Raw genomic sequence first — 14101 nt, 5'->3', positions numbered from 1 at the left:
CTGTAGATTAGAAAATTTTCTTTCTAAAGCTAGCATGGAAAAACTGAACAGTATGTTTATTTTTATAAACATTCTGTTCAAACAAAATAAGGTGGCTATGCTTTAGCTGCCTTATAGTAAATAAAACCTTTAAGTGCTTGTTATATAACAGTGATATATGCTTTACAGAATAATACACAGTTAATTGGTACTCATTTAACAAAACTAAGTGCTTCACACTGGGGTAGGGTTCACTTAAGTAACTGAATATAGAAGACAGAGCCACTGCTCTGGAACAGCTCTCAGAGAGAATGGGATGCAGCAAATCCTGAATGTCATGAAACAGGACTGAGAGTGCACCCAATTGTCATATAACAAAGGAAGATATGACACAAGCAATGCTTATTATTTTGGAATGGTTTTTATTGATAACAATCTTACCCATCTTTAAACATGTATGTCTCATTAGTGGCTGTTTGAAAGGGGGTTGGGGAAGCTTTTTGTTTTTAACATGTATGAGAGTTTTGGCTTGCATGGTCCATCATGAGTCTTCAGTGCCAGCAGAGGCAAGAAGAGGGAGTCATATCCCCTGGAACTGGAGTTTCAGACAGTTAGCCACTACATGGGTGCAAGAGTAGCCACTGTTTTTAACCACCGAGCCATCTCTCCAGCCCCTAAAATGAGTCTTTATGGTTCCTTAAGTTAGGGTACTTTAGTGAGTTCTGGTTTTGATTCTTCTTTCTTTTATAGGCTGTTTAGGTTTCTCAATGTTAAAATGTAGGAATATTTTGTTACTAAGATACTTTGAGACCATGGATACTGAAACTGAGGAGCGCAAAACTGCAGAAAAGGGGGAATGTTTTTGCTCAAGACTGGAAGACAGCAAGGATGTGGTTTCTCCAGGTCCAGCTCTTGCCCCTGTATGCTGGCTTCCACATAACCAGGAACACTGCTCTCGGGGTCTGGGGACCTTTTTTTGTTTACAAAAACCCCCTTAGTAGCAAGGCAGAAAAGCAAACCCAGGAGTATATGAAGATTTCTTCTTTTACAACTCCCAATTTACCTGTGAAGCCACCTGTGGCATTCACAAACTCATGGGCTTATATTTAGCTGTTTGAAAGTACCAGATTTTCTGTAATGAATTACAGTTTACTCAGTGAAGTTTTTAAATATTTTTTATTATTTTTATGTGTATGAATGTATTCCCTACATGTGAGTGCACCCGCGTCGTGCAGTGCCGTAGAGGTCAGAAGAGGGTGTCAGATTCCCCTGGAACTGAAGGATGGTTCGTAGCTGCCATGTGGGTGCTGGGAATTGAATCCGGGTCCTCTGGAAGAGCAGTCAGTGCTCTTAACTGCTAAGCCATCTCTCTAGCCCCTGAAGTTTTCTTTAGTTGCTGTGTTACAGAACATTTTCATTCTTGTTATTGAGTAACCCTTGAACTAGAAAGAATATTGGGCTTTCTAAATCAGGAAACTAAGTTGAAATTATATGACAGGAATAAAGCACGTGCCACAGTCTGACCACCTAAGTTCCATCTCTTGGATTCACATGGTGGAAAAAACTGACCACCACACAGCACCATGGGCATCACCCCCCACCCCATACACATACACACACACACACACACACACACACACACACACACTCTTAAATTTTTTTAATTCCCAGAGTAACCATACCTCGTGATATTACAAAGCAGACCTTTTCTTATGCTGATAGTAAATGATAATGCTCTGAATTTAATGTTAAGAGTGATGTATAGGTAAATCACATGAAATACCCCACATACTTTAGTGTAACACTTAAAGCTCCATGATACCAGTATTATCGAATGAAGATCTGAAGTGGAATCTGTCAGCTACCCAGCTCACAGACAGTAGCTTTGAGTTCCAGACAGAGCCATGGCTTGTAATGAATCTACTCACTGAATATGCATCTTATACCTGGCTATGTGTCAAAAAATGCATTGGATGCAATGGTGAATATTGCTGAAGACACAGGAACTTAAAGGAATTTGCTAATGGTTTTTATCCAAGTAGGGAATCATTTGCATTCTTAAACATATGCTTGTTTTTTCATCAGAGCTGGATTAAATATATTAGGAATCCATTTGGTGCTTTCCTTGGGTGCCTACCTAGTGGTTGAGTTTCACACATGAAAGATTCTTTGGGGGAGAGGGGCATTAGAGTTAAATGATAACATTTGTTGAGCTTGAGGATCCTTGGAGCAGGTCACAGCCACCTGTAATTCCAGATTCAGGGGATTAGACACCTTCTTCTGGCCTCCATTGTCTCCTATATACACATGGTACATGTATATAAATTCATGCAGTCAATATAGGCAGACAGTTTAAGTCTTTGTAAGGGCTGGAGAGATGGCTCAGCAGTTATGAGTACGTACTGCTCTTCCATAAAACCTGAATTTAATTCCCAGCAAACATAGTAGGTAGCTCACAGCTCCTGCAGGATCCAGTGCTTCTAGCTTCTGCAGGCACATTATTCATTCTCTCTCTTTCTCCCTCTGTGTCTGTCACACACACACACACACACACACACACACACTAGCAGGCACATTCACTCACACACCCAATTAAAGATACAAAATAATCAAAACTGAATTCTGGTTAAGCAGATTTGTTTGTTCTGAGGAAAAAAAAAAAATTTCCCCAACTTACAAGGTAATTAACCTCTCTACTCCAACCAGGTTCAATAGGTGAAGCAATTGTGAAAATTACTTTCATGCAATGTAGTCCTCTAAATTTAGGGGTTTAGAAAAGTCATGATATACAGAGGCAGGGTTTTTATACGGGTCAAGTTTTACAGGGATTAAGTAGGGTAATTTCAAAAACTAGAGACAGGAGATTGTCTAAAAATTTGACTTTAAAATTTACAGTTCCAGGCCAGTGTGGTGGCACATGCCTTTAATCCCAGCACTTGGGAGGCAGATCTTTGTGAGTTCAAGGCCAGCCTGGTCTACATAGTGAGTTTGAGGAGAGCTGGGGCTACAAGGTAAAAAAAAAAAAAAAAAAAAAAAAAAAAAAAAAAAAAAAAAGCCAGTTCCAATTCAAAAAAAATGTGGTGGGGTTTTTGTTCTTTGTTTGGCCTTTGCTAGTGCTTTAGTGTTTTGAGTCCCCACTCCAGATCAGAAGAGCAAAGATGCAAGTGTGTATCCATGAACAAGTAATCTTACCTCTGTGGACCTTAATTTCCTATGTGTATAATAAAGAGGGTAAGGATAACATGTCACCCTGGCAGCATAGCAGTTTGTATTAAAAAATTAGAAGCTCATCAGGCTTGGTGGCACACATCTTTAATCCCAGTAGTTGGGAAGCAGAGCCAGACAGAGCTCTGTGAGATAGAGGCCAACCTCGTCTACATAGAGTTCCAGGCCATCTGGGACTGCAGGTAAACCCTGTCTCAAGATCCAAAAAAACATTTCCAGCTGAGTATTGGCACCTGTTTGTTTCCTTATTGATTATGACAAAGAAAAACCCAGAAAAGAGTAAGCAATAGTGTCGGGAGCATAGGTCTCTGAATGGTTAAATCTCTACCAATGATTACTGGAACTAAAGCTGAAACTCCAATGTTGAGAAGACTGTGGCAGCCAGATCTTGAGTTTCTGATCTTTCTTTCTTTCTTCCCCACATCGATGACAATGAAGGAGGAAAGACAAATGGATCTGAGCCTCAGGACCTGGTTCTTTCATTTGGAGAACTGGACAGTTGATGGACGTGCTTCCTGGTTCTGGTTGAGAGCTGAAGCATTTGCCAGGCCCTCTGGTCAAGGCTCTGGGTCTTGCTCTTAATGTTCTCTATCCAAGAGAACTGATGCTCAAAGGAACTCTTGCTGTTCCCTCAGCCCCTGTCTTGAAGTGTCAGTGTAAGAAAGGAAGAGCAGAAGGTAGAGGAATGCCTTAAAAGAATTGTAATGGAGGGAAAGAGGGCTAAAGTAGAAATGATAGTTAACATTTATGGAATGCCTACCATTTTTCCAAGTACTGTTTGAAAAACCTCACATTTTTCTATTTGAACTCAGTAACAATCCAGTGAAGTGTAAGTATCATGTTGCACATTTTATAATCTCATAAAGGTTAAAAGTAATTTACGAGGATGAGGGAGACATTTTAAATAACTGGTAGAATTATGATTTGAACCTAAGACAATATAGCAATATCAACTCTTTATTGCATACGAATTTTCCCTATTCAACCTATCATTTCCTTAGGAATTTTGAATCTTTTTTAAAAGGCAGGCTTCTTAAAAAAGATTTTTGGTTTGGTAAAATAAGGCTCTTTTCTTTTGCTTTATCATTACCATTACCACTCACACAAATGCTCCTTTCATAACACATATTTGTAATAATGCTTGGGATTCGAAAGCATGTTGAACAACTACAAACTTTCTCCCATTCCTACCAGCTATAGGCTTACTGTGCTAATAGTATCATAGCAGTTGCTTTTTAAATTTGGCATTAACAATTGAACTTTAAATTTTTTACTTTGGAATAATGTCACCTCAAATTTAAATTCCATAGACAAGAGAAGAAAGGAAAATGGAAGCAATTTTACAAGCTTTTGCCAGACTTGAAAAGAGAGAGAAAAGACGAGAACAAGCTTTGGAAAGGATCAGCACAGCCAAAACTGAAGTTAAGCCTGAGTGCAAAGACACACAGATTGTCAGTGATGCTGAAGTTATCCAGGTATTATCATTCATGTCCTCTTTCATTTTCATATTTAAATCCCTTAAACTAAAATTTCTGCAAACATTAGTTACATCTATAAAGAATGTTTTTAATTTTAAAAAAATATTGTCTTTTAATCTTTTTGAGATACGGTCCCCCTGTACCCCCAACTGGCTTGGAACTCACTATGTAGACCAGGCTGGCCTTGAACTCAGAGATCTGCCTGCCTCTGCCTCCTGAGTGCTAGGATTAAAGGCGTGTGCCACCATGCCCGGCTTAATTTAAAAAATGAATTTGTGTATGGTGCAGTGCATGCCATGACACACATGTGGAGGTCAGAACAGCTATGTGAGTCAGTTCTGTCCTTCCATTAGATGGGTTCTAGGGATCACATTCAGGTCTTTAGGCTTGTACAGCAAACACTTAACTCACTGAGTCATCTCACCAGTTCAAGAATTTAATGTCTGATACTAGCTTTTTAGGGCATTTTTTAAAAGTCCTGTGGGAAATTTAAAAGGTTATACAGGCTCTAAGAAAAATTTTAAATTATGTGTTGGTTTGTTATTAGAATTCATAAATTTTGGACCAGAAAGATGGCTCAGTGGGTAGAGCTGCTTGCCACAAGCCTGACAACCTGAATGAAATCCCTAGAGAACATATGTGGTGAAAAGAGAGAACCCATTTCCTCAAGTTGTCCTTTGACCTCCACACATGCAATTGCATGTGCAGACACATGCAAAATAAATGAACTTTAAAAAAGATTTAATAGTTCCTGTCCCACTGTTGTATGTTGAACTAGGAACAAGCAAAAGAAGAAACTGCTATCAAGCCAATCCCTGCCAAAGTGAATAGAACTAAACAGAGGAAAAGCTTTTCTCGCAGTAGGACTCACATTGGACAGCAACGTCGCAGACACAGAACTGTCAGCATGTGCTCAGATATACAGCCATCTTCTCCTGATGTCGAAGTTACATCTCAACAGAATGATGTTGAAAGCACTATACTTGCTGTAGAACCGGAAATGGAAACTGCAGTAGCAGAAATAGTTACTGAAACTGAAGTTCCAGCACTTAACAAATGTCCCACAAAGTATCCCAAAACAAAGAAGGTATGATTGACAGTGAGAACTGTTTCCAACAAGACTCACACAATAGTTAAACTGGTATCCTAAGAATTCAATCTGCATCTCCTAAAATGAACTAAATAAGAAGCATTTTTTCTATTTTCAGATAGAGAAGTGCCAAACTGTCAAGTGAGTTACTAGTTTGTATTATGAAGATTCAATACATGAAAACATTCAGCATTAAAATAATGCTGTGTATAAAATGTACATTTCTCTGAAACAGTTTTAGCATAGTTCCCCTCTCCCGTGCCTAGGGATCTAATCCAGGTCTCATGAATGCAAGGCTAGCAACCTACCACTGAACCACACCCCTTCTTTACTGTTTGTATATTTTCCAAATTTGATTATGTAGGTAGATTCTAAGAATTAAATGAAAAGAAACTTATTTCAGTAGAATGTACTAAGATTAAGAATTCAAAGAAATGTTTATAGTTATTTTTGTATATGCTCATGCCACAATGCACATGTACTAGTCAGAGGACACCTTGCTATGTGGATCCTGGGGATCGAACTCAGGTCATCAGGCTTAGCAGTAAATGCCTTTTTGGAGTCATCGCACCGAAAGTGGATATTTATAAAGAAGATTAGTTTTAAAATTCAACTGACAAGCTTTTCAGCTAAAAAATAACCTTAGAGGTTGCCGTTTTTCTCCTACTCTGAATAAAACAAGAGTGCAGTTGAGTAGACCGATAGTACCAAATAGCAGTCACACACATTTCTAACAAGGCACTTTAAAATACCATTTGCTTTGTCTTTCTTCTCAGCTAATTCCATACAGTGTATAGGCAGGCTGCTAAACCATGGAAAGTATGCTGAACATAATTTTAGTGTGAGCGAAGGATTAGACATTAATGGCAGAGGCCAGTTTCCTTGCCAGAGAGTCATGCATTTCATTAGAGGGATCTCTAATGTTTCACTCAAAGCTTGTATGTTGTTACTGTATCACATAACTTAAGCTAATACTTGCCATCAATAGTAAGTGTAACAACACAATGAAAAGAGAAAAACTACAGTTATTGTGAAAATAAATACTCATGTTTTGAGATATGAAACTTTTCTCAATTACAAATGTCACACAGACCCTATGTTTAATCATTAAACACTAAATTGTTAGTGTTTGTTTAAACCGATAGCTCCTTTGGGGGCGGGGGAGTGTCTTCTTGCATCCTCTTGATGTAACTGTAGGTAAGCCCTGTATCTTATTTTCTGGGGAAAAAAAAAAAAAAAAAAAACCCTCTTTGGCCTGTAAGTTTTGTTTATAGTATTATTTTTCATTACTACAACACAGTTTGTCATTTAGTGCCAAATTATTATGATTTCCCCCTAAAGATGTCATTCCATTTAATAATATATAGAATTTTATTGTCCAACAAAAGTATTTTTTTATACAGGAAAAGAAATAAAAAATGCAAAAATGTTTAATGGTGTTTACCTTTGGAAGATAGGATATGTGTTTGTATATGTATGAATTTTTGTGTGAATGCACATATACTTTTTTTCTAGAAGTTACATTAAAAATATAAAAATCAAAAGAATTATTTGCTAACTAGATAAACGTATGAATGCCTGACAGCAAAAAAGAAAAAAAAAAATCCTAAATAACGAGGTTTGAGGTTTTTAAAAGTGAGTAATCATACTTCAGGACCAGGCATATTCAGATAGCAGACACTACATCATGAGGGCTGGGGTGTGGCTGAGTGGACAAGCACTTAAGGCCCTGGGGTTCCATTCTAAGCACTAGAGGAAAATAAACAGGATTATGTACATTGTAGATTAAAGAATAATCAGAACAAAAGGATGGTAAATTTTCAAAAGGAGAGATCTTTAAGAGATATTTCAAAAGACTGTCAATATGGACACACTTATTTTTCCATGTCTGTGCACTGACCCTATCTCTAAGAGATTTTGATGACCCCCCTGGTTAGAAAAGCACTACTTAAGGGGCTGGAGTTATGGCTCAGCAGTTAAGAGCACTGGCTGCTCTTGCAGAGGACCTGGGTTCGATTCCCAACACCCACACGGCAGTTAACCACCATCCTAACTTCAGTTCCAACAGATCCAATGCCCTCTTCTGAGCTCTTCAGGCAATACATGACAACAGGTACACTTGCACGCACGCAGGCAGATATACTCATATACATACAATAAAAAATAATAAAAGCACCATTTTAAAAAATCAGGTTTTTCCTAAACCAAATAAATTTATGTGTATATTGTAAAACAACAAACCTAAGTTGCTTATGGTATTGGTATCTCCTAGATTTTTACCATATCAAAAAAAAGTCCCTTTTTCCTCTTTCTCTCTCTCCTGTTTCCTGAAGTTCTGTCATGGTGTTTGACATCCACCATTTCTTCTGTGTCTAGCTTGTTGTCCCTCCCCTCTCTTTCTAATGTTACATAGTTCTGGATGGACAGGTACTTACTATGTAGCCAAAGCAGGCCTCAAACTTGTGGCAATCTTCCTGCCTCAGCCTGGGATTGTAGGTAATGTACCATCACAGTCTGCCAAAAATTAGTCTTTATGTAATATAAATTTTGTGAAAGTACTGATGAATTTTGCCCCTATAAAATTTGTTACATAAAAACGCTCAGAGTAACGGTAAATAATTTTTTTTGACCATATAATATGAATAATTTAAAGCAAAGGTTTTTTTTTGGTTTTGATTTTTTTTTTTCTTTTTTAAAGTGTGTATGTGTGTGTCTGTGCACATTGAGTGCAGGTGCCCGTGGAGGTCAGAAGCCTGCCCCAGAGCAGGAGTTACAGGCGGTTGTGAGCTTCCTGACATGGGTGCTGGGAACCGAACTCAGGTCCTCTGCAAGAGCAGTATGTGCTCTTAACTGCTGAGCCATCTCTCCAGCCTCATAACATTCACCCAACTTACTGTTTTAAACTATGTACCAATAGCTAATCTGATATTAGAATATTCTATAATGGAATCTGTGCAATTACTATATAGTGATCCAAATGTTTCTGTTCTCTAGCACTTGGTCAATGAATGGTTAAGTGAGAAGAATGAGAAGACAGGAAAACCTTCAGACAGCCTTTCAGAAAGGCCTCTGCGCATAACTACAGATCCAGAGGTGTTAGCTACACAGCTCAATTCTTTGCCAGGTCTCACTTACAGTCCCCATGTATACTCTACTCCTAAGCATTATATTAGATTTACATCACCATTCCTTTCGGAAAAAAAGAGAAGAAAAGAACCTACTGAAAACATTTCTGGCTCATGCAAAAAGGTAAACTTTTCTTTGGATATAAAAATCTAGGAGAAGCCAAATGCAAATCTCAGTCCTACAATTCCTGACAATGCAATGCTTTTGTAATCGGCTTTGCGTTTATGGGCTACATAAATAGCTACAAACTGATCCTTATTCATTTATTTTCTGTTTTATTCAGCGATGGTTAAAACAAGCTCTAGAAGAAGAAAATTCAACAATTTTACATAGGTATCATTCACCTTGTCAAGAAAGATCCCGAAGTCCTACTGTTAATGGTGAAAATAAAAGTCCACTACTATTAAATGATAGCTGCTCCCTTCCAGGTAGTATTTCTTTTCAGTAATGTTTTAGTGGGAGGAATGTGGCAGGGAAAGGGGAGCTTTTAACACGCAGAAGCTGATCACTGCTGTGTACTAGAAGAGAAGCACACTATTACATATTTTCTCATTTGTGACTGACATAAAACCTCAATTTGAAATACAATGTATGTTGAGGTTTAGTGAACTTTTAGAAGCTTTGGGGCTAGGTACTTTGACATAGATTCAAAAGGATTCTTAGAAATCAGTTACAGTAACATCAGTACTTGTAAAATTTGTGACTTCTAGGCTTGTATGCTTCAGGCAAGATAATATTTGTTCACACTGAACTTTTGGGTTGTGGGAGTTGGGGACCAGTCCATGTTAGTACCATTTTTTTTAAAGATGTAATTCAGTTTGGGGGTAAAAGTCATTGTAATTACTACTGCTGATATTATAGTAAATACCAACAGTATAATTTCTTATAGATTATTATTTCATCAACAGATTTAACTACACCACTAAAAAAACGAAGACTTTACCAATTGCTAGATTCTGCTTACTCAGAAACCTCCACCCCTACTCCTTCACCATATGCTACACCAACTCACACAGATATCACTCCTACGGACCCATCATTTGCTACTCCTCCACGGATAAAGTCAGATGATGAAACTTACAGAAATGGTTATAAACCCATATATTCACCAGTTACCCCAGTGACTCCTGGTACACCAGGAAACACCATGCACTTTGAGGTAAGAAATTTCAGTGGGGAAAAAATGTCTATCCCTGGGAATAGATGTTTTAAGGTTTTCTCGGTGGTTACTCCCTCTCCCAGCCCTTTTAACTAGTATGGTGAGAAACTATGAGAAAACTGGGAACCTACAAAAACTTAAACGTTTTCATTTTTGTTAGTATATATATATCAAGTTGACCTTAAACAAGTGTCTTCCTTAGGAAATAGAAATAAAGTTTAAATCCAGTCTATGAAGAAGTTGTCTTAGTTTTTTGTTTTTCTTTCGGTTCTTTTTTCAGACAGGGTCTCAATATGTAGCACTGCCTAGCCTCTGCCTCCATCCTGAGTGCTAGAATTAAAGGCCTGTGCTACCATACCCAGCCAGTTTCTCATTTTGTTTTCACTTCTACATACATCATAGACTTAGCTGTATTTTAATTTTGCTCATTTTTTTTTTATGTAGAATATTTCTTCCCCAGAAAGTTCTCCAGAAATAAAGAGACGCACTTATAGTCAAGAGGTAAGGGGTTATAAAGAAGGGGTAATTTTCTTCAATATTATGTTCCTTAAATTACTGCTAGATATTAAACGTTCCTTAAATGTTATTTGTGTGATTCTCCTGTCCCCGACTCTCAACAGGGATATGACAGATCTTCAACCATGTTATCATTGGGGCCTTTTAGAAATACCAGTTTAACTGAGCTGGGCCTACAAGAAATAAAGACTATTGGTTATACCAGCCCTAGGAGTAGGACTGAAGTCAACAGGCCTTGCCCAGGAGAAAAGGAACCTGTGTCAGACCTTCAACTGGGACTTGATGCAGTTGAGCCAGCTGCCTTACATAAAACCATGGAAACAATGGCCCATGACAGGACAGAACCCAACAGCCAACTGGACTCAGCCCACTCTGGACGAGGCACAATATATTCTTCCTGGGTAAAGAGTCCTGACAGAACAGGAGTTAACTTCTCAGTGAACTCCAACTTGAGGGACTTAACGCCCTCGCATCAATTAGAGGTTGGAGGAGGCTTCCGAGTAAGTGAGTCAAAGTGCCTGATGCAGGATGATACTAGAGGCATGTTTATGGAAACAGCTATGTTTTGTACTTCTGAAGATGGGCTTGTCTCTGGTTTCGGACGGACTATTAATGACAATTTGATCGACGGGAGTTGCACACCCCAGAATCCTCCACAAAAGAAAAAGGTTACAACAATTTATAGTCCTTTTAATTTTTTTTTTTTAATTATGCTGCTCTTATGAGTAACTGATAGCTACAGTATATATCATGTAAGGTATTCTTAGTTATGCAAGTTAAAGTTTTTATGTATATATTTTAAAGCCTTTTATAATTAGATGAAAAAGTCCTTCAGAGATAGAAACCTCAAGATTTATTTCACCAGAGTAACTTTAAAAATAACCACTCTTACAACACAAGAAGTTGGTAATATCTGTGGTTCTTATTAGCCTTGTTAGCTCATAATACTTAATATAGGCCATGGCTATACGGGTATTTTGGAAAGTATGACACTGATAGATGAAATTCTGAGACAGTTAGAATGCCTTATTCTACAAGAATGAGAGAAACAGCAGCACTTAATTTGTTAATAGGCTCACTGCTATGCAAGTCAAAGCATTTTAGTGATGTGTGCTTTTAATTTTTATAACAGAATCCAGTTGGCAACTTTGTGGGAAGCAATGTAGTATAGTGGAAAGAGCACGGGCTTTCAAATAAGACCTAGGTTCGAATCCCGGCTCCAACACTCACCAGCTGTGTGACCTTGAGTGAGTGAGTTACTCAATTTCCTCATATGTAAAATGGGGATAATAATATACCTATCTCTTAGGGTTGTTGTGAAGAGTAAATAAGATAATGTATGTAAATCATCTAAATATAATGCCTATCACATCGTAGGCATTTGTTAGTTATTTTATTGAAAATCCAATTATTTTATAATTATCCTAATATAAATGTAGCAGTATTCTTTAAGAAAAAATAAATTGATTGTGACACATAAAACAGATAAGGCTTTTCTTTCTTGTTTAAGGTTTCTCTATTAGAATACCGCAAGAGACAACGTGAAGCCAGGAAAAGTGGTTCTAAGACAGAAAACTTTCCTCTGGTTAGTGTGTCACCTCATGCAAGTGGAAACCTAAGCAGCAATGGTGATGGGTGTGCCCACAGCAGCGAAAATGGGGAGCAGGGAGAAAATCCATCTGGCCTGCCTTTACCACCGCCAGCTACCACTTACAACACCTCTTCCGAAGAAACCAGCAATAATTGTCCCGGCAAAGAAGCTGCTGCCAGTGAGAAGAATGACCCAGAAGTTCAGTGGTAAGCTCCTGAAGTGTGTCACTGGGTAACCAAAAACCTTACTAATGGACTACCCTCCCTGTGTGTAGTGTGGGGAGGGTTATCAATGGTTTGTGGCCATAATCTAGAAAGATCATTGGTGGGAAGTTCTTAAATAAGCTATAAATCTGTTTGCCTATGCTACAAAGCTGCACTGTGTTTCCCCATGCTAATTTTTCACTTTATCCATGCAAATGTTTGTCCCTGAAGAACTTTTTATCACAGCCAACATCCTACAGTTTGTTTACAACCTCTGCCAGTTATCTTGGATGAAGAACAGGTTTAGTTTCTTCAACAAGACAAAAGCAGTTACATTTAAGATGCATCTTGGCAAAGTGGCAAAAGGCCACATTTACTCTGCTTTGTGGTCACCCTACCCCTTTGAATTTAAAGTTTTGACACAAGGCAATTTGTTAGGGGTGTATTTTTGCTGCCTTTGGGAACATGATGTGAGCTTACGAATGTTAACACACTACTTCCCTCTTCTTCCTTCCACTAAGATATTGCCAGAGACAGATTATACTTTAAGAAAACAGGCATAATGTATGTTTGGAGAGTGGTTAGCTGTATCAGACAAGCTATTTTCAAAGCTTATACCACAGTGTTTTCCCAGTACAGCAAAATCCATCTGAAAGGACATGTTGCCTATCAAGAGACAAGAGAATAATCTAGCTGGCAGTAGCTTCTTGACTTGAGGATGTAATTTTATTTTAAAGGACTGCCTCTACTTCAGTGGAACAAGTGAGAGAAAGAAGTTATCAGAGAGCTTTACTCCTCAGTGATCACCGAAAAGATAAAGACAGTGGTAAGTGTGCTTGTTTCTCCTCCACAAAGTGAAGCTGGCTAGTCACTGCTCTCCAGGAGCGCTAATGTTCTATTTGGGTCTGCTCTGCTTCATCTCTAGGGGGAGAGTCACCATGTATCTCATGTTCACCGAGTCATGTGCAGTCTTCACCTTCATCTCATTCAAATCACATTCCCCAGGTGCACACTAAGAGCCTAGTCCCTTTCACTGAACTTATGGCAGGTCAGTAAGCAAATGACCTATCATAGATAAGAAAGTTTTCTGAAAAGTTTAAGAAATATAATGTGCACTGCTTATGTTAGTAACAGGCAATATTCATCATATAATTTTATATTTACTATAGGTTTCTTCTGCTTTACAGACCCTGATCCTGAAAATCCAGAACCCACAACTACAAATGAATGTCCATCCCCTGACACTTCTCAAAACACTTGTAAAAGCCCTTCAAAAATGAGCAAGGTAATAACATTGACCTTTAAAGTGTGGCCATTCACAAAAGCTGACAGTAATATACAGACAGATTTTTTTTTCTGCTCTATCAAGTATTAGTTTGTGATTGCTGAACACTTCTTACCCAACCTAATCATGTTTACTGTTTATTCATTACTGGGCTGAATTGTGACAAACAAGTCTGACCAAACAGTCAAGTTTTCTAGGTGCCTATCAACAGCTAACACTTTTCCCCTGAAGTTCCACTTCTATTTTCATGGTCACTTATCTGAGCCCTTATAAAGTGAAAAGTGTTTTAAAAGTCTAAATGACATGTAATTTATCTTTAGTTGGATAAAGAAATTTGAGTTATAAATTCAAAACCTGGGAAGTATTTAAGGCTGCTAAAGTCCTAATGAGGATAAAATACTGGTGTCTGCTTGAAGATAAGGCAGATGGAAGACAATCATCATTTCCTT

General features: G+C 38.1%; 1 protein-coding gene across 5 annotated transcripts in view; it reads left to right on the top strand.

Moving 5' to 3' along the window:
• Kmt2e (lysine methyltransferase 2E) overlaps positions 1-14101 on the top strand; it is an 83120-nt gene that overhangs the window by 64154 nt on the left and 4865 nt on the right. For 4 of the 5 annotated variants that reach the window (XM_008830742.2, XM_008830743.2, XM_008830744.2 and 1 more), the window contains 11 exons: positions 4515-4679; positions 5461-5769; positions 8767-9021; positions 9182-9326; positions 9807-10057; positions 10502-10558; positions 10678-11241; positions 12084-12370; positions 13105-13193; positions 13293-13415; positions 13555-13652. In XM_008830742.2, coding sequence (XP_008828964.1) covers positions 4515-4679; positions 5461-5769; positions 8767-9021; positions 9182-9326; positions 9807-10057; positions 10502-10558; positions 10678-11241; positions 12084-12370; positions 13105-13193; positions 13293-13415; positions 13555-13652 — 2343 coding nt within the window. The remainder of the gene's footprint in view (positions 1-4514; positions 4680-5460; positions 5770-8766; positions 9022-9181; positions 9327-9806; positions 10058-10501; positions 10559-10677; positions 11242-12083; positions 12371-13104; positions 13194-13292; positions 13416-13554; positions 13653-14101) is intronic. The other variant, XM_008830745.3, reaches the window with a different exon arrangement.

This window comes from Nannospalax galili, unplaced genomic scaffold, assembly GCF_000622305.1.
Source record: "Nannospalax galili isolate Female #2095 unplaced genomic scaffold, S.galili_v1.0 scaffold312, whole genome shotgun sequence".
In the NCBI taxonomy this organism is placed as follows: Eukaryota; Metazoa; Chordata; class Mammalia; order Rodentia; family Spalacidae; genus Nannospalax; species Nannospalax galili.
This window is presented reverse-complemented; position numbering and strand designations above follow the sequence as displayed.